The sequence below is a fragment of the Lissotriton helveticus genome, chromosome 5_1 (assembly GCF_964261635.1).
Source record: "Lissotriton helveticus chromosome 5_1, aLisHel1.1, whole genome shotgun sequence".
NCBI classification, from domain to species: Eukaryota; Metazoa; Chordata; class Amphibia; order Caudata; family Salamandridae; genus Lissotriton; species Lissotriton helveticus.
The window spans coordinates 96,485,218-96,506,193 of record NC_136065.1 but is presented as its reverse complement, the minus strand read 5'-3'; the positions used below and the strand labels follow the sequence as shown (position 1 = coordinate 96,506,193).

At 44.8% G+C, this 20,976-nt stretch overlaps 1 protein-coding gene across 2 annotated transcripts in view; it reads right to left on the bottom strand.

The window, feature by feature from the left end:
• Positions 1-254: 254 nt before the first annotated feature.
• Positions 255-20,976, bottom strand: part of LOC144752986 (E3 ubiquitin-protein ligase TRIM39-like) — a 188,487-nt gene continuing 167,765 nt past the window's right edge. Inside the window, exons 5-6 of one of the 2 annotated variants that reach the window (XM_078640795.1) lie at positions 6,681-6,730; positions 255-1,078 (exon numbers count right to left, since the gene is read on the bottom strand). In XM_078640795.1, the coding sequence (XP_078496921.1) occupies positions 567-1,078; positions 6,681-6,730 (562 nt within the window). In that variant the 3' untranslated portion in view covers positions 255-566. Of the gene's footprint in view, positions 1,079-6,680; positions 6,809-20,976 lie in introns of both variants that reach the window. The other variant, XM_078640797.1, reaches the window with a different exon arrangement.

Sequence of the window (20,976 nt, the reverse complement as noted above, 5' to 3'; positions counted from 1 at the left end):
GTGTTCAGAGGTTTTCAGGCGAGAATAAAAATGTAAAGGTAACTTTAGCGATTTTTGTTGTAAAGATGCATATGCCACCCACATGCATCTCACCAACACATACCTTATAGCAACACACCACACCATGCCACTGCCCCACGTCACTGCACTAGACACCAGGTTTGCAGTACGAAGCACAGCAGCCACACTGCTCTACAACATACCTTAGAAACATTGCTCTGGCTAAAGACTTATAAGGACCCAAAGGCGAGACCTATTTGATATGCCAGTGCTTGTTTAATTCTGCTGAGACTTTATCATGTTACATGTGTTCTTGGTGCATGATTCACACGGGAAACATTGTCTGCCCTTGTTTGTAAAGTGTACAAGGAAAAGAGATACATAGTTTCAGGTGATGCTTCTGGTTGTCATGGAAACAGGTGAGGGTCATTGTGAAGAAGGTTCTTGGAATGTTGGAGTTTAAACCGTGGGTGGCAGTTGAGGGGGGCTCACTCCAGCCTCCGCTCTGCTCCTCCTCTGTAGGGGGGTGGGAGGGAAGGATGAGGGTCTGAAGCGCCCTGCAGCTCTCACACCAGCCTCAGTTCCGCTCCTACCCAGAGATGGAAGATCGGGAAGAGCCTCTCTGTGAAGGGAGCCTGCAGGAAGGAGTAGAGAAGCTCCATGGAGTCGGCATTGTACAGGGACAGCCGCCCCCCCTCGTAGTCCAGATACACCCCCAGCTTCAGGGGCTTCTCACGAGGGAACAGAGGGATCACAGGGGAGGTGAAAGCCACGTACTTACCCCCCCACCCCTGCACAGCCCAGACTCCCCCCTCAGGTGACCATGTGATCCCTCCCTTCCTGTCCACAGACTCTGCTGCGACCCCCACATTCCACGCTCCCCCCTCCTGCAGCGGCTGCACCTCCCAGTAATGTCTGCCGGAGGTGAACCCCTCACTCCCCTGCACACAGGGGTAGTAGGTGAATCTCTTGGGGGTGTCCGGCAGGGGCTGTGCTGTGTCCGTCCATCTCATTCGTCTCCGCCCCTCAGACAGGCGGAGCCAACGATGAGCCGTGTCAGGATCCAGAGTCACCATCACTGCAGAGAAGAGATTCACAATTAGAGATTTAATGACACAAAGAAAGGCTGTAATTGCTGCTTCTGTTTTACATATGATTAATTTACAGAACATCTGGAAGGAGCATGCGACGCTAGAGAGCGAGGCACTAGACTGCTCACTACACTAAAGCACGCAGCACTAGACTGCTCACTACACTAAAGCGTGCGGCACTAGACTGATCACTACATTAAAGCGTGCGGCACTAGACTGCTCACTACACTAAAGGGAGCGGCACTAGACTGCTGACTACACTAAAGCATGCGGCATTAGACTGCTCACTACACTAAAGCACGCAGCACTAGACTGCTCACTACACTAAGCGCACAGCATCAAACTGCTCACTACACTAAAGAGCACAGCACTAGACTGCTCACTACACTAATGCACAGAATATCTCACTGAACTCCACCGCCCTGTCAGAAACACTACAGGGGCTGAGCCACAATATCTCACTGAACTCCACCACCATGTCAGAAACACTACAGGGGCTGAGCCAGAATATCTCACTGAACTCCACCGCCCTGTAGAAACACTACAGGGGCTGAGCCAGAATATCTCACTGACCTCCACCACCCTGCAGAAACACTACAGGGACTGAGTGAGAATATCTCACTGAACTCCATCGTCCTGTCAGAAACACTACAGGGGCTGACCAGAATATCTCACTGAACTCCACCACCCTGTAGAAACACTACAGGGGTTGAGCCAGAATATCTCACTGAACTCCATCATCCTGTCAGAAACACTACAGGGGCTGAGCCAGAATATCTCACTGAACTCCACCGCCCTGTCAGAAACACTACAGGGGCTGAGCCAGAATATCTCACTGGACTACACCGTCCTGTCAGAAACACTACAGGGGCTGATCCAGAATATCTCACTGAACTCCACCGCCCTGTAGAAACACCGCAGGGGCAGAGTCAGAATATCTCACTGAACTCCACCGCCCTGTAGAAACACTACAGGGGCTGAGCCAGAATATCTCACTGAACTCCACCGCCCTGTAGAAACACTACAGGGGCTGAGCCAGAATATCTCACTGAACTCCACCGCCCTGTAGAAACACTACAGGGGCTGAGCCAGAATATCTCACTGAACTCCACCACCCTGTGAAAACACTACAGGGCCTGAGCCATAATATCTCCCTGAACTCCACCACCCTGTAGAAAAACTATAAGGGTTGAGCCAGAATATCTCACTGAACTCCACCGCCCTGTAGAAACACTACAGGGCCTGAGCCATAATATGTCACTGAACTCCACTGCCCTGTAGAATCACTACAGGGGCTGAGCCAGAATATCTCACTGAACTCCACCGCCCTGTAGAAACACTACAGGGCCTGAGCCATAATATGTCACTGAACTCCACTGCCCTGTAGAAACACTACAGGGGCTGAGCCAGAATATCTCACTGAACTCCACCGCCCGGTCAGAAACCCTACAGGGGCTGAGCCAGAATATCTCACTGAACTCCACCGCCCTGTGGAAACACTACAGGGGCTGAGAGAGATTATCTCCCTGAACTCCACCGCCCTGTAAAACCATTACAGGGGCTGAGCCAGAATATCTCACTGAACACCAGCGCCCTGTAGAACCATTACAGGGGCTGAGTCAGAATATCTCACTGAACTCCACCGGCCTGTAGAAACACTACAGGGGCTGAGCCTGAATATCTCACTGAACTCCGCCGTCCTTTAGAAACACTACAGGTTCTGAGCCAGAATATCTCACTGAACTCCACCGGCTTTTAGAAACACTACAGGGGCTGAGCCAGACTATCTCACTGAACACCACCCTCCTGCAGAAACACTACAGGGGCTGAGCTAGAATATCTCACTGAACTCCACCGATCTGTAGAAACACTACAGGGGCTGAGCCAGAATATCTCACTGAACTCCACCGTCCTGTAGAAACACTACAGGGGCTGAGCCAGAATATCTCACTGAACTCCACCGTCCTGTAGAAACACTACAGGGGCGGAGCCGGAATAACTCACTGAACTCTACCGCCCTGTCAGAAGCACTACAGGGGCTGAGCCAGAATATCTCACTGAAGTCCAACACCCTGTCAGAAGCCACAGTCCAAAGATTTCTATTTCCAGTTTTGTGTCAACACTAATTTGAAAAAACAATTGAAGTTTCTTCCCAACTGGTATTCAAAGTGGCACAGTATTCCCACATGCAGCATAACCACGTGCAGTATAGCCATTTGCAGCATAACCACAAGCAGGATTACCACAAGCAGGATTACCACAAGCAGGATTACCACAAGCAGGATTACCACAAGCAGGATTACCACAAGCAGGATTACCACAAGCAGGATTACCACAAGCAGGATTACCACAAGCAGGATTACCACATGCAGGATTACCACATGCAGGATTACCACATGCAGTATTGCCATGTGGAGCATAAACACATGCAGGATTACCACATGCAGTTCCACTCAACCATATATTACAGGAGACACATTCCACTGTGGCTGAAACTACAGAAATTGTAGCAGGCAAATGACAAATAGTGTTCAGGAATTATCTGCAGAAATCAGTCCAGCAGTACTCTATTGTTGTCTTGTGTTGTGTGTGTGCGTGCATGGCATGAGTACATATGTACCTGATGTGACAGGCCTAACTGGGAGTGCATCGTGTGAGTGTAGACTGAGGGAAAATCTTATAAACTGTGTGTGTGCAATAGGTCAGTGTAGGTGCATGCGCGAGGTCAGTGTAAGTGCCTACATGCTAGGTCAATGTAGATGCATGCGCTAGGCCACTGTAGATGCATGTTATGTCTGTGTAGGTGCATGCACTAGGTCAGTGTAGATGCAAGCAATAGGTCAGTGTAGTTGCATGCGCTAGGCCAGTGTAGGTGCATGCGCTAGGCCAGTGTAGGTGCATGCGCTAGGCCAGTGTAGGTACATGCGCTAGGCCAGTGTAGGTGCATGCGCTAGGCCAGTGTAGGTGCATGCGCTAGGCCAGTGTAGGTGCATGCGCTAGGCCAGTGTAGGTGCATGCGCTAGGCCAGTGTAGGTGCATGCGCTAGGCCAGTGTAGGTGCATGCGCTAGGCCAGTGTAGGTGCATGCGCTAGGCCAGTGTAGGTGCATGCGCTAGGCCAGTGTAGGTGCATGCGCTAGGCCAGTGTAGGTGCATGCGCTAGGCCAGTGTAGGTGCATGCGCTAGGCCAGTGTAGATGCTTGTGCTAGGTCAGGGTAGGGTCACAAGCGAGGTCAGAGTAGGTTCATGAACTAGGCCAGTGTAGGTCCATGTGTTTGGTCAGTGTAGGTCCATGTGCTAGGTTAGTGTAGGTGCATATGTTAGGTCATTGTCGATGCATCCGCTAGGTTAGTGTAGAGATATGTGCTAGGTCAGTGTAGATGCATGCGCTAGGTCAGTGTAGATGCATGCGCTAGGTCAGTGTAGATGCATGCGCTAGGTAAGTGCAGGCGCATGCACTAGGTTAGTGTAGATGTATGCACTAGGTCAGTGTAGGTTTATGCACTAGGCCAGAGTAGATGCATGTGCTAGGTTAGTGTGAGTGCATGCATTAAGTAAGTGCAGGTGCATGCCCTAGTTCACTGTAGATGCATGCGTTGGGTCCGTGTAGATGCATGTGCTAGGTCCCTGTTGGTGCTAAAACTCTGGAAAATAGAATGTGTTGTGTGGTAAATACAAAATTCTGAGGTAATTTTCCATTCGATTGTCCCAGAATACTGCAGTAACTGAGTTATTCGCAGTTGTCAAGCCTAGCAGTATCATCGTTCGACACGGTCTCCCACCAGATCCTGCTCAGGAGATTGGAGGAGATTGGACTCAGAGGACCTGCTCTTCAGTGGATGACGAGCTTCCTGTCCTCCAGTTCTCAGACTATCAATTCAGGCCCTTTTCGGTCAAAGACAATTGAACTGACCAACGGAGTTCACCAGGCCTCATGTTTAAGCCCCACCTTATTCAACATCTATGTTGCTCCCTTGGCCAACCTCCGGGCCTGTGGCTTTACGCCTATTTCATCTGCATTGTTGACAACACTCAGCTCCTCTTCTTATTTAATAAATCGACCCCCTTTGTTTAGGGAAGATGGAGATTATGCTTGGCGGAGAGGCATCTATGCGGTGGACACCAGACTGGTGGCCGGTAGCCCTTGGCACCCCTCTGCCCCTAAGGTCCTTGTTAAAAACCTGGTTATTCGCCTAGACCGGGCCTTGACCATAAAGGAGCATTCCGCTTACACTGCCGGTTCCTGCTTCTACGTGCTGGGTTTGTTATGGCGAGTTTTTCCTTTCCTCCCAGATTGTACTCGTAAAACCCTACTACAGACAATGGTAATAAGCCGCTTAGACTATTTCAACGCTCGCCTGGTCTCAGCGAATGAGTCCTCGGTTAGCAGATTGCAGGTGGTTCAGAACACCGCAGCGCGCCTGGTCTCAAATGCCCCCCAGAAAACAGCCTCCCTTCCTCTCCTTCAACAGCTTCATTGGCTTCCAGTGCGCAAGCGGGTTAAATTCTAAATCTGCTGCACCGTCCACAAGGCCTTGTATAACAATGGCCCCCTCTACATCGCCAAGAAACGTAATCATTATGTCCCTTCTAGAACCCTCCGGTCAAGAACCAAATCGCTTCTCTTGGTCCCATGGATCAGCAAATCAAGGTTAGGTGGTGAAACCTTTTGCTACCTCGCTCCCCTTTATCGGAATCAACTCCCCATTTACCTGCGACAATGTCCTGACTATCTCCGATTTAGAAAGCTTCTTAAGACTGCTCTGTTCTGATAATGCTCGTCAGCCAATCCAGCTGCACGATTCAAAGCGCAGAGATACCCCTTTGGGGGTGATATAGGCGCTATATAAAACCCATAAATAAACTAATTAATGTGAGGTGTGAAATTACCGCATCTGAATTTCCGATAAACTTAGCATGAATGTCCAAGGGGAAGATTGATTTAAACAAAGGAAATGCTGCAGCACATATACAGAATGGAGATTAGTGGAAATCTAGAAAATCTTGAAAATACAAAGTTTAGGGACAAATCAAGTAACTGTACCCTGGCGTGAGTGCACATTACCATTAAATACCATACAATACCATACCATACCATATCACCATCCCATTCTATCCATTACCACCATACCAAAACATCCCATACCACTATACCATATTATACAATGATCTCACCCTATGGTACACCCACCATACCATCATAACATTCCATTCCATACCAGTCCACACCATCCCATCCAAACCAATCCAAACCCATCCCACCATAACATACCATACATACCATTTCGTAGCACACCACACCATACCATACCACCCCACACAACACTATACCACACCATACCATAGCACACCGCACCATAACATACCATACCAAAGCACACCACATCATACCATTGCCCACCACACCATACCATATCCCACCATACCATAGTATGCCGCACCATACCATACCACACCAAACCATACCATAGCCCACCATCCCATACCATATCACACGATACAATACCATACCACACCACACCACACCACAACATACCATATCATTTTCATGAACAGTAATATTCAGAGCTAATCATCGCAATGATATTTACCTTTAAAACTCTTCACCACCTCTGGGCTCTGAATCTTCACATTATTACACCTGTAGTAACACATACATGATCTTTGTATTAAAGAGCAATGACAGCTACAGGAACAGAGGATGAACATCACATAAGACCTGTATTTGAAATAAGATTCAGTATTAAGAGCAGCACCTGCGGACCAGAGCTCAGTGTGAGTTACTGTTCATACGCTACTGTCAAAGCTCTTACGATACCCAAAAGTACCTTCAATATCTTCTGATAGGAAGTGGGTGTTCTAAGCCACATAGCTCAGTGAGACCAGTGCGCTTCTTGTGAGGTCACGGAGTGCCTCAGCGTGGGTCTTCTAGGAGCGTCCGTTGGATCAGTGAAAGGGGGGATGACTAACAGGTTGCATCTGCTCCTGGTGGAGTCTCATGTATATACTTAAAAATTCCCAGAAAAACCATCGGTTTCAGGCACGTTATAGTTAGTTGGACATTTCATTCATACAAAACAATAGAATTCCGGTGTAATAGTTAGTTCAACTAACTATACCTCGCACCCCCGCAATGCACTTCGGATGACACCACATATTACATCATTCATGACATGGTCAGTGACATCACTGATGACATCACTGATGACATATCAAATGATATCACTGATTACATCATCCACGTGAAAATCTGATACATCTCCTCACACCCTAATGTAACCTTTCATACACCCACGCTAAAATATACACTATCATTTTCGAAACCCTACACACACCAATACCAGTTACTACATACACACTGACTGATTTACAGGTCTACACACACATCCAGTCATTCACCCATAGTCACTCATACATGCAGTCACTCATTAATACAACACTATGATACGCACTCGTACAGCTACACAGACGCTCACACACCACCACTCATCCAGAATTACTCACACATCTAGTCAGTCATGCAAAGAATCAATCACACTCCCATTTACTCACCTTAAATTAAATACACACCAACTCACTTATTCCTACAGAAACTAATCCATACTTACTCTCTTCTACAATCACTCATACAAGTACACATTCATCCATAAACCCACTGTCACAATCACTTACTCTCACATATACTTACTAGCAGCCCGTCCCGACGTTGTCCGGGTATGAATTGCTGCCGGCCAGTAGTGTATTGTTTTGTAGGATTTCGTTTTGATAGCATTTCTTACCTGTGACAGGCCTGTGAAACGCTACGATTCACAGTGCACTGCTGATGCACTTAAGAGTGCGCGTTCAGTAGTGTGTGAACTCGAGTTCCCTTACTTTATTTTTCCTTGCAATATTATATAGCGCAAACTCAACAACATGGCATGAGCACAATTTATATTACAGAAGAACACGTTCATTTGCGGTAGGCACGAGGAGACAAAGCGATTTGCCTGGAATCACAGGATGTTGAGCAATTCTAGAACTTGTGGCGGGAGGTGTGTCTAAAAGTATATGTCGGTGCTGGCCATCAATGAGAGAGACCTGTGCATTTTTAAAATCGGTGGTGAAAAAATATGAGTATGTTGCTGGAGATGTGGGCCGCCGTGCCACCAATGTACACCCATTATTCCGCAACTTTCTTTCCGCATACCATCACTCCGCATACTTTCGTTACGAAAGTACCTTGACTCCGCAATGCCATTAGAACGCATGGCATTACAATTTATATGCTTTTACCACGCATACATTTACAACGAAATTCGTTGTAAATGCATGAATGGTAAAAGCATGTTTTTTTTAATGTTTGGATAAGGTAAGTATGGGTATAGGGGTATATGTTTTGGGGTACTGAGGTATATGTTTTGGGGTGTTTGGGTATTTTAAGGGTTCAGATATAGTTTTGGGTTATGGGGTACAGGGGTAGTTTTAGGGTTTAGGGATAGGTATGGGTTTTGGGGTACAGGGGTATTTTTAGGGTTCAGGGCTAGGTTTGGGTTTTGGGGTATAGGGGTATTTTTAGGGTTCCGGGGTAGGTCTGGGTTTTGGGGCACAGGGCTATTTTTATGGTTCAGGGCTAGGTTTGGGTTCTGGGGTACAGGGGTATTTTTATGGTTCAGGGGTAGGTTTGGGTTTAGGGATACAGGGTATTATAGGGTTCAGGGGTAGGTTTGGGTTTTGGGGTACAGGGGTATTTTAGGGTTCAGGGGTAGGTTTGGGTTTTGCGGTACAGGGGTATTTTTAGGGTTTAGGGATAGGTGTGGGTTTTGGGGTACAGGATATATTAATAGGGTTAGGATGGGTTAGTGTTGAAGGGTGTTGAGGTATTTTAAGGAGTAAGGGTGGGTTATGATTATGGGGTGCAGGGGTATTTAAAGGGAGCAGGGTGGACACCCGGAGCTGGAATGTACAGAACCTGGGAAGAAAAAACAATGAAATATTGGGCACAACGCTCGCTTTTTTTCCGTAATCCCGCGCCCCGCACAGGCCCACGCCCCCAGCACACGCCCACAGCACACGATATGAGACATGGCATGAAGGGCGGAACGTACCACACGCCCCCAGCGTTTGTCACGCCCCCAGCACACGCCCACAGAACAATGCAGACACGCGCCACAAGGGACTACTTTGCTGGCACGGTTGTTTTACCTTTTAAATATATATGGTGGGCGTCTGCATAGCCTATGTCCTTCTGCTGCAACTGCCCTTTCCAACGCTGTATTGGGTGTTGTGATTGGTGCTGTGGTTCCCGAGATTACCCGCCTCAAAGGTTTGGGCTCTCTCTTTATTATATTAGCATGCATTTAAATACACCATTACTGAAATATACTGTCTTTTACCTATGTAGTTACTCGCACATTTACCACTAAGACATCCTTTCACTCACAACACACCCATACACTCACTCACCCACCCATACAGCTGTTTCCTTATACAGTCTTGAACCCATACACCCAGTGTATTAACCACTCACACATCTCTGCAGTCACACACTTCCCACCCACACATACACTGAGGCACCCATACAAATACTCAGGTAACCAAACAATAACTGATATAAACATTCATGTAGCTACTCCTCAACACATGCACACACTTGCACACCAAGTTCCACACTGATACAAAGATTCACACAGTTTAGTCACTAACACATGCATTCAGTAACACATGTTTAATCACTCACTCATACAGTCACTCGCACACCCACAAAATCATCCATACAGACACTCATACACCCATTATTTCTCAATACACCTTGGAATTTATTTATATAAAGCATATTTAAACTTCACAGAAGCACACAGTCACTGGATGATGTCATCAGTGATGTCATGAATGATGTAATATGTGATGTCATCAGCAGTGCATTGTGGGGGTGCGAGGGATAGTTAGCTGAACTAACTATAACGCCGGAATTTATATGGTTTTGTACAAATGAAATGTCCTAACTATAACGTGCCTGAAACCTATGTTTTGTTTAGTGAATTTCAAAGGTTTTTTAAATGCTAATCTCTAACTAGAACGTGCCTGAAACCTATGGTTTTTTCAGTGAATTTCGAAGGTTTTTGAACTAACTATAACGTGCCAGAGTTTAGTGTACCTGACTCCTACAACAAATACTATAAAATACCGAGCCAAAGTGGGGGCCTGTCTGGATTTAGGTGTGAGGTTAATAATTTTGTTACACATATTGTGGACATATTTTTTTTTAGATGTTTTAAAAAGCGCTAAACATTTCCAGACCACTTCAGAGCACTTCACTTTGCTCCCTTAACCATATTCCCTACTCAGTTATTTGCAATTATTAATGTATAAATTTGCCTCTATTTGTACATGAATTTAGTAATTGTGTTACCTAGACTTTTAACTTATTTGTTTACTACATGTTTATATTTCGGATAATTTTTATTAAGAACGTTATAGATTCAGCAACAATATAAAAAAATAAAAATGTTAAAAAGGCCATGGTGTTACAGGCATGTGTAACAGATGTGAAATGAAGTTTTATAAAACACACAGTACACATTTGCCAGATAATTCTAGTTTCGGTGCTCACCAGATACAAAGGCAATACATGAATCTGCATTAAAAATGCTCAGTTTTTTTCCAATCCAAAATTATTATTTCTATAAATGTGTGGGTGCCGTAAAGGTGAAAATTTTTACACATATTGCAGAATCTGATGAAACACGCACCTTAGCTATATGTTGACATACACCCCGCTCCCGCGCACCGCCGCCCCTAACACCCCCGGACACCTTTCACTGACGGTATGTTTCTGGTACCTTTCCGCAGGGCTTCGCTTTGGGCCAGCAGGGCGAAGAGCATGTCTGTGCTGGGCGAGCCCTTGGGGGCATTCGGCTCCTAGAGGGTGTCCATCATGCATTGCTTCCCCGCTCTGTCTGCCTCTCGCAGGCGGGGTTCAGGCCTCGGGGTCCAGTCCCACCCAGGCCTGGCTCCGAGGAGGCTGGGGGCACAGGCAGGGTTTCCGCCCCCTGTGGAGGGCGCAGGGAGGGAGGCTGGCGGCACAGGCGGGGTTTCATGTCCCTGTGGAGAGCACAGAGAGGAAGGCAGGCGGCACAGGCAGGGTTTCAGGCCACTGTGGAGGGCGCAGGGAGGGAGGCTGGCGGCACAGGCAGGGTTTCCGGCCCCTGCGGAGGGCGCAGGGAGGGAGGCTGCACGCCGGCACACGCAGAGCGGGAGGGGGTGGGAGGAGGTGCGGAGCAGGCACAGCGGGTGGGAGTAGCTGTGGGGAATGAGGGCTTCACGCTGCAGAGAGCAGGCTCATGGGTAGGGGCTGTCTGGGGTCAGGTACCGGTGAGGGTTGCAGCAGGCAGCAGGCAGAGCAGCGTGAAGTAACCCTGAAAATCGGATTTTCACAGGGAGCAGGCAGGGGTGCTGCGGGCATGCTTGAACCAGGCATGTATGTACTAGATGGGAGTGATTCAGAGGGCGGGGTGTCCACAGGAAGCAGGTAGGTGTGCTGCGGAGATGCTGGGAACAGGCAAGTCTGAAGGAGAGTGATCCGGAGTGCAGGGTGCTCACAGGGAGCAGGCAAGGATGCTAGAAACAGGCAGGTCTGGAAGGAAGTGACCCTGAGTACATGGTGTTCACAGGGAGCAGGCACCGACAGTGCGGGGAGGCTGGACGCACGCAGGTATGGAGGAGACTTTTCTCGTGCCGGCTGTTCACAGAGAGCAGGCAGGGTCATGCAGGTTAGCTGGAAGCAGGCAAGCAAGGAGGAGTTTTTCTTATGTAGGCTGTTCACAGGTAGCAGGATAGGGTGCTGCGGGGATGCTGGAATCAGGCAGGTATGGTATGAGGAGACTGTTTTAGTGCAGGCTGTTCACAGGGGGCAGGCAGGGGTGCTGCGGGCAAGCTGGAAGCAAGCAGGCATGGAAGGGAGTGATCCTGAGTGCAGGGAGTTTACAGGGAGCAGGCAGAAGCGCTGCAAACTGTCTGGGAGAAGTCAGGAATAGTAAGATCAGGCAGGAGAGGTTGGACTGCACCGTGTGGCTTTCAGAGCTCATGGAGAGCAGACCGAGGCACTAGAGTTGGCTGAGTTTGGAGGGGTCATGAGGGAGGTGCATAGGGATTAAAATAATTAGTTTGACTGTCCGGACACGGACTCCCTGAGTACAAGAAGAAAGGGACCCTAAATCTTGTTACACAGGTTAAGGCACCCCGGGCACATGTGTCCCGTACAGAGGCAGGAAGTCACGAGAGCTCACCCTCAAGTGAAACCGACGTGAAGTGCACGCGCCAGTGTGAAACACAGCGCCAAGAGACAGTTCTGTGCTGCAGATAGTAACAGTAGCTATAACATGATCTGTGTATTGTTGCTGTGTTTACATCTGTATAGCGCTTCATAAGCTGGACAACGCTCCGATGATTTTCGAGAAAGGGTTACACGCCACTCTGGTATTCACCTGGATGGAAATGTGTAGGTGGCCTTGTGTGTGAGGATCTGAGCTGGTAGAATGCAATAACAACAACACCACAACCGATGACAACTATCAGCACCACAACCGACGATAACACCACAACTGACGACAACAATAACAACAACTACAGTAATAATGATGATATTAACACCTTCCATGCGGCTGCGATTTTACGGAAGTGCGGCACTTCTGCAAAACGGGCGGGGCCGTGTCGGCCATTGGCCGATGGCAGCACCAGCGAGGTAGGGCTGCCTTCAGCCAACGGCCGACGGCAGCATGGAAGGGGTTAAAAAATAAGAGCAGGGGCTCAATTAAATGAAGCGCGGGAGCCCACTCTTCATTTTAAAAAACAATTTTGGTGGGATTTACAGACCCCAGCGCGAATGTCGCCGAAATAAAAAGAAAAATGCTTTTTTTTGGCCGTGGGGGTCCTTGTGGGACCCCCTGAGCAGGCTTAGGGAGTCAGGGTGATTCTAACCTACCCCCTTTTCCTCTTTCTCACCTTTGCTTCCCTGTTTTCTTGTGACTCGGTTCTATCGAGTCACAAGATGAATGCCAACACTTCCTAGTTTGGAGTGTTGACAGCCAATTAGAATAAAGCTTGTGAACGGGAGTGTTATAAATACCGCAGACAAGTTGATTGTAGATATATGCTTTAATGGCAAGCAGCACAGCAACAGATAAGGACAGCTAGCCAGCGCAGAGCAGAAGAACAAACTGCCTGATGGCTTGTAGTGACAGCAGTTCTAATGGAACTGTAATATTCTAAACATAACAAGGAGCATTTAAAGATACAGGGGTTAGTTACACTATGATGAGAATGTAACACATCTTCCCCAATAGGAAAAGAAAGAAAAGAAAGGAAAGAAAAAGAGAAAGAAAGAAAGGAAAAGAAAACAAAAGAAAGAACAAAGGGAAAGAACTTAGGAAACAAAATCAGAAAATCTACCAGGTACAGATATGGGGCGAGAAGAAGACTTAACCCTAGAAGCAATGGAATCAATACATTTGTGTTGAGAAACAGGAATAGAATGCTCATTGAACTCCGGACATTTAGCAACCCGTCTAATGTTCCATAGTTTACCATCTTGAGTGATAACACTGTTAGGAAAAAGCTTAACTATTCTCATGGGTTTACCAAACTTATCTGAACACTTGGTAAGAAAACCTGGCCTCCTAATCCTGATCCAATCACCCACTGCCAAATTGGAAGTTTTGGTGTTCCACTTATTGTCATACCACTCTTTAGATTTAGCCTGTTTATTCTCAATCTTGTGAGCAACATCATCAATGACTACTTCAGAAGAAAATTTACTAGGACACTTCTCTTTAATCCACCAAGGACAAATACTAGAGGCAGGATCTCGTCCCTTAAGAAGACGAAATGGACTAAGCTCAGTAGTTGAATGTGGAGTTATACGATATAACCATAGCTTTTCTCTTAAAACATTCTTCCAATCTTCACCAGACTTAACAACATCAGAGATGTAACCCTTTAAAACCCTATTGAAACGCTCAACTAATCCATTTTCGTGAGGTTCATAAACCGATACAGTATGATGAAAAATATCTTGCCGTTTGAGAAAATTTCCCATTTCTAAAGAAGTTAATTGCACTCCATTATCAGAAACCAGGGTTGAGGGACAGCCTTCTCTAGAAAACACTTCCTTAAAAAATTCAATGACATTTGATGTTGAAGCCGTAGACACAAATTTGACCTCAGGCCACTTGGAGTGATAATCAATGAGAACCAAGGCATAACGAGAATTAGCAGGCAAACACATAAATGGTCCAGAAATGTCAAACGCTATTTTTTTCCAGGGATCAATTGGCCAAGATGTGGTTTTCAACGGAGGCACATTAACTTTTAACATTTTCTCACTACCCATACAAATAGAACATTCCCTGACCTTCCTATCAACCATGCGATCCAAACCTGGCCACCAGAAATAATTTCTAATTAAACGCTTCATTGCAGACATACCTGGATGCATTGTGTGCCAAATCTAAAATAACAGTTTGCATGGAAAAAGGAGGAACACATTTACCAGACTTAAAAACACAAGTGTTCTCTAATTCTAATTCATCATGGACTTTAAACATGGGCATAAAATCTTCCGTAACATTTTTCTTGTCAGGCCACCCATCTAAAATATATTTTCTGATTGTCTGTAATGAAAGATCCTGTTCATCTGCAAGAGACCAAGACTCCTCAGAAATATCCCCAAACGTACCTGTCAAAACATCTTGTAAAGATGTGACCACATCAGTATCATCCAAATTATCATTAGAAGACATTTGGCAGGGAAGACGTGACATAAAATCAGCAATAACATTTTTCTTTCCAGGTACATATTCTGGTGTAAAACAATACTCTTGTAACCTAGACGTCAATCTGGCAATACGTGCAGTTGAATTCCACCCCCCACCTGGAGAAAGAATATTCACAAGGGGTTTGTGATCTGTTTTCAAAATAAATTTACAGCCCCACACATAGTTCCTGAAATGCTCTATTGCCCACACACATGCTAATAACTCTTTTTCTATGACAGCATATCTGCGTTCACTATCATTCAAAGTGCGTGAAGCAAAGCACACATTCCATTCCTCTTTCCCCGATTTTTGAGATAACACTGAACCGATACCATACATGCTTGCATCCACAGTGATGATACAAGTTTTGTTTAAACAAAAAGGTTTGAGCGTTGGAGCATGTAAAATTTCCAACTTAATATTCTCGAAAGCAGTTTGCTGTTCAATTCCCCATTCAAAAACATTGCCTTGTCTAAGAAGCTTCCTAAGCGGTTCCATTTTTGCTGCAAAGTTATTTACAAATTTACTATAATACTCACACATGCCTGCGAAGGAGAGTAACTGTTCCTTGTTGGATGGAGAAGGAGCGTTGGTAATACCCTCAACATTGGATCTTTTTGGTACAACACCATCACCTGATAACATGTGACCTAGATATTCAACAGAATCCTGGAAAAGTTTACACTTTTTCGCCTTAAGTGTGAGCCCATTTTTTCTAAGTTTCTCACACACGCAGCGCAGGTGTGACACATGTTCTTCAGCATTGGAAGAAAAAAGGAGGATATCATCTTGAAAACATCTGACAAATTTATCAAGATCCCTGAAAATATTAAACATAACCCTTTGAAATACAGAGGCTGCGGATGCCAACCCAAACGGCATCCTAGTATACTGATATAGACCCTGAGGAGTAATAAATGCGGTGAGACATTTAGAATCTTCTGTCAAAGGGATCTGATGATATGCTGATCTCAAGTCAAGAGTAGAAAAAACCTTTGCTCCCTCCAACATAGATACAACCTCATTTATGTTGGGAAGAGGATGACAATCCACAATGATTGCAGTGTTTAAAGCTCTTAGGTCGACACACATCCTCAAACTTTTGTCGGGTTTCCTCACCAAAACAATAGGACTAACCCATTCTGCTGACTCTATAGGTTCAATGATCCCTTCTGAAACTAAATCATCCAAATTTTTTTTTAGTTCTTCTCTGACATTTATAGGCACACCTCTTAACTTCTGTCTGACTGGCAAAACCTCTTTTTTTTAGCTTTATCTGGTGCGAAGTTTTTTGTAACATACCCAACTTGTCTGAAAAAACATCCTCAAATTCTGATTGAATCATGTCAGCCTTATTTTGGGAAATTATTGAGGAAACATAACAGCCCTCAAATGTGCTATCCAGAGAAATGGGATCCTTAGAACGTGGATTAAGTATTATTCCAAACTTCCACTGGTCTTTCCAACCTACAACATTAACGCCTTTTATTGCCACATATAACTTTACTTTAACACACCTAGACCTAAAAATAAGATCAACCAAAAAAAAAACTAAAACATCAATCCTGGTACTGTTAAAACTCAAAGGTGAGATATCCGGTGGTACAATGTTGCTTAGATTGAGGAGTGAACCTAAACGTTCCTCAAAATAATCCTTAGTAACTATCGTCCATGGGGAACCTGAATCTGCCATCAGATCAATCCTCACCCCTAACACAAACATTTCACAGATTGGTTTTTTGACTGGAAATTCCTCCAAACATGCATTAATACAATTTAAATCTTCAGAAAGATACACCACAAAACCTTTTTTTTCCATCAGAACAAGACGAACTGGAAGTGCAAGAGCAATTACATGTCTTCACACCCTCTTCAGATGCATAAGCTATCTTGTTCCTAGTATTCTGTCCAAATTTCTTGACATCTCTACATACAGTTGAAAAATGCCCCAGTCTGCCACATTTAATACACTCCTTATTGATGGCAGGACATCCAGCATATGAAGCAACATGTCCTTTACCTCCACATCTGTAGCAAGTTAAATTTTTGTCAAATCTTTTAAACTGTCCCGAACTATTAGGCTTTGCTACATTTTGTGAGAAATGTGAATTTACAGCACTTTGAACATCTGTTTTTTTAACTAAACAAACCTCATCAATAGGCTCTGATTTATGTTCTGAATGTTTTTTTACTGTCAACATCCATTTCTCAGACTGTTCTAATGACTTGGCTATGGATATTGCTTCAGATAGTTTTGGATCCCCCAACTCCCATAACCGTTCCTGGGTCTTCTTATTCCTGACATGAACAATAATTTGGTCTCTTAGCATTTCATCACAGATCGTGCCGAAATTAAAGTGTATAGATAATGACCTAAGTGCTGTGATGAAATCATCAAAAGACTCCAACTCATGTTGTGCACGCGTATAGAACTTATATCTATTTAAGGCAATATTTGACACAGGTTTAAACCTTTTCTCTATTCTGAGTAATGCTTCTTTATATACATTTGAAGTATCACTCTCACCCTCTGTTGGCGCAATGGGTGGTAATGCCCTGAATACCATTTGTCCTTCTGAACCTAGGCAATGCAATAGAATACTTTTTTTTCTTTCAGACCCCATGCGATCACCATCGATGGCCTTCATGTAATTGAAAAATTCTTCTTTCCATCGTGTCCACGGTATGGGAGGATCGCCTTTATTTTGTAGAAACTTCTCTGGAGGATCAAACTGCATGTTGTTTGAAATTGTCTCAAATTATGTTCAAATGACAGTATAAATAACCAAGTAATTTTCCTTGCCCCAAACAGTAATTGCGTCTGAATTCCACTGAGTCTGAATTCTAGAGTTATTCACCTAGTCAATGACCAATTCATGGTCTAGTCAATGAAGAAATGGAATAGTAGGTAACTGTGTATAAATTAGAATTTAAAAAAAAAAATCTTTGTGAGATGAATTTAAAAAAAAAAAACATTTTTTTTTTAACAAAGAGTTAAACTGCAGCGACTTACTTCCACTGGACCTTTGAAGCGATTCTTAAATTAAATGCAACTGAAGCACTTAATGCGCTAAATTTCATCAAAACGACAAAAGAGGTACTTGGCCTTGCGATCCGATGTGTAACTATGGCAACTATGGCAACACAATCCGCAAAATGGCCGCCGGTGCGTGATGACGCAACGCGCATTCACGTGTAGAACGTGATGATGAAATGCGTGTTGTACTTCTTTTGTGTTCGCAGTCCAGGAGTATCACGTTGCAGAGTCCTGCGTAGAAGACCAGCGGCTGTCCTCGATTCTTCATAGAATGTTCAATGGAGTATCCACGAGCCTTCCGCGAGCCCTGAGAACTGGCCACAGTCGAACATAAACAAAGTCCGGTAATCTTAACATAATATTAAATTGCTTCACTCACTGTTGGTTAGAACCAGAATTTCGGGATTTCCAGTAACATAGTCTTTAAATTTTTCTCGATCTCGAGATGGCTTCAGCGTACCTCCAACTCAGTTCCGAAGTAAAAACGATGAATTTGTCAAAAATTGGTTCCACACCTGTGCTGCTTGATTGTTGCTTCACCTCGTCGCCAAATTTTGTTATAAATACCGCAGACAAGTTGATTGTAGATATATGCTTTAATGGCAAGCAGCACAGCAACAGATAATGACAGCTAGCCAGCGCAGAGCAGAAGAACAAACTGCCTGATGGCTTGTAGTGACAGCAGTTCTAATGGAACTGTAATATTCTAAACATAACAAGGAGCATTTAAAGATACAGGGGTTAATTACACTATGATGAGAATGTAACAGGGAGGGTCTGCGGAATCACCATGCCTGTATATATCAAAACTTTTACTTTTTTATTTTCTCAGCAGCTAGTGAATGGATTTACACCATTTAAAAACAAGCATTTACAATGCAACAGTCTCGCCTTTGCAAAAGTTAGAGCTATTGCATTGTAAATGACAAACTTTTTATTGATGTGTTGGTTTTGAAAACAGAGAAATAAATAATATTGTCATTTACAATGCCAATAGCTTAATCTCTCGCAAATGCGAGACCTATTGCATTTGCACACACACACACACACACACACACACACACAGAACCACACACACATACACAGAGCCACAGACCACGCAGCTCTTGGTGTGTCCTATCTGCGTTGGCAATTATCACCCCACTCTCGGTATTCTTCCCCCGGGTATGGTTTACTTCGCAGCAAGTTTGCGAAGAAAGCTAGTTGAGCAAGAAAATCTTCAAAACATGTTTTTCCCCCTCTCTGAGCTTGATGGAATCACTGTGGCGGAGTTGTATTTTTCCACACTATGACCGGGGTTTTTGGTGAGAATGTCCTTTGGGTCGCTTTTGGTGTTGCAGATGGGTGAATTTCGGGAGGGACAGGGGGGTATGTGGTGCTGTTTTCGGGGAGCGGGGGCTCTTTCTGTGGCTGCCATGCAGCACTTCGTATCCCGCAGCCCCCATCTTTCTTTTCTCTCTCCCTGCTCGGAGGGAGGGAGAGCGAGAGTGAGAGAGAGAGGGCAGCTCTCGTCTCCAGCCAAAGCGCTAAATGTAAAAGAAGCATCAGGAAGGGAGTTTAAGAAAGGAAGAGACGGGCCTAACGTGATAAAATGGACGACAAGTTGTAGAAAGGATCTGGTAGAGGGATAAAAATGGTTCTGAGAGAGAGAAAGGAACGAGAAATGGACAGAAGCCGATCAGATGAGAGCAATAAAATGAACAGTAGGAATATTTAAGCTAATAAAGGATCGAATTGATGGGTGGAAGAGACCACAGCGACTTCAAGAGGAACAAGCATTTGCAATGCACTAGGTCTTGCATTAGGAAAGTTTGAGTTGTTTGTCCTGTACATGACACATTTGTTATTTGTGTTACTTTTGAAAATTAAGAAATTAATAGCTTTGTCCTTTACAATCCTAATACTTTTATTTTTTGACTATGTGACACCTATAGCATTTTTAATGCAATATGTTTTGTATTTACATGACTTAGAAGTATTGATTTTACAAATAACAATATTTTTTTAAAATAATTAATACTTAAATAAAAGTTATTGTAATTTATAATGGCAATAGCTTAAACTTTTGTAAATAACTTTTGTGAAGATTATGTTCAGTGTATTTTATCGTGATTAAAATAGAAGAACAGAAGTGAAATATCAACTTTTTCGTGAGATATGTAATAAAGCTTGAAACATTGAGAGAACATATTTGAACCAGTTGTTGTTGAATGTTTGCACAGATTGATACTGTGGTGGCGCTGAGTGATGTGGTGGCGACAAGTGATGCTGTGGTGCCCCTGAGTGATGCGGTTGTTGTGCGATAGATAGAGTGAGGGCGATAGATAGATAGAGTGAGGGCGATAGATAGATAGAGTGAGGGCGATAGATAGATAGAGTGAGGGCGATAGATAGAGTGAGGGCGATAGATAGATAGAGTGAGGGCGATAGATAGATAGAGTGAGGGCGATAGATAGATAGAGTGAGGGAGATAGAGTGAGGGCGATAGATAGATAGATGTGTGTGGTTGTGTGTGTGTGGTTGCATGTGTGTTGTTGTATGTGTGCATGCATGGTTGTATGTATGCGAGTGTGCGGTTACAGAAGGATGTATGTATGTATGATAGAGAGTGTGAGAGAGAGTGTGTGAGAGAGTGTGTGTGTGAGAGAGAGTGTGAGAGAGAGTGTGAGAGAGAGAGTGTGAGAGAGAGAGTGTGAGAGAGAGAGTGTGAGAGAGAGAGTGTGAGAGAGAGAGTGAGAGTGAGAGAGTGAGAGTGAGAGAGTGTGAGAGAGTGAGAGAGTGTGAGAGAGTGAGAGTGTGGGAGAGAGTGTGTGAGAGAGAGTGTGAGAGAGAGTGTGAGAGAGAGTGTGTGTGAGAGAGTGTGTGAGAGCGTGTGTGAGAGAGTGTGAGAGAGAGTGTGAGAGAGAGTGTGTGAGAGAGTGTGTGAGAGAGAGTGTGAGAGAGAGTGTGTGTGAGAGAGTGTGTGAGAAAGTGTGAGAGAGAGTGTGAGAGAGTGTGAGAGAGAGAGTGAGAGTGTGAGAGAGAGTGAGAGTGAGAGAGAGTGTGTGGGAGAGAGAG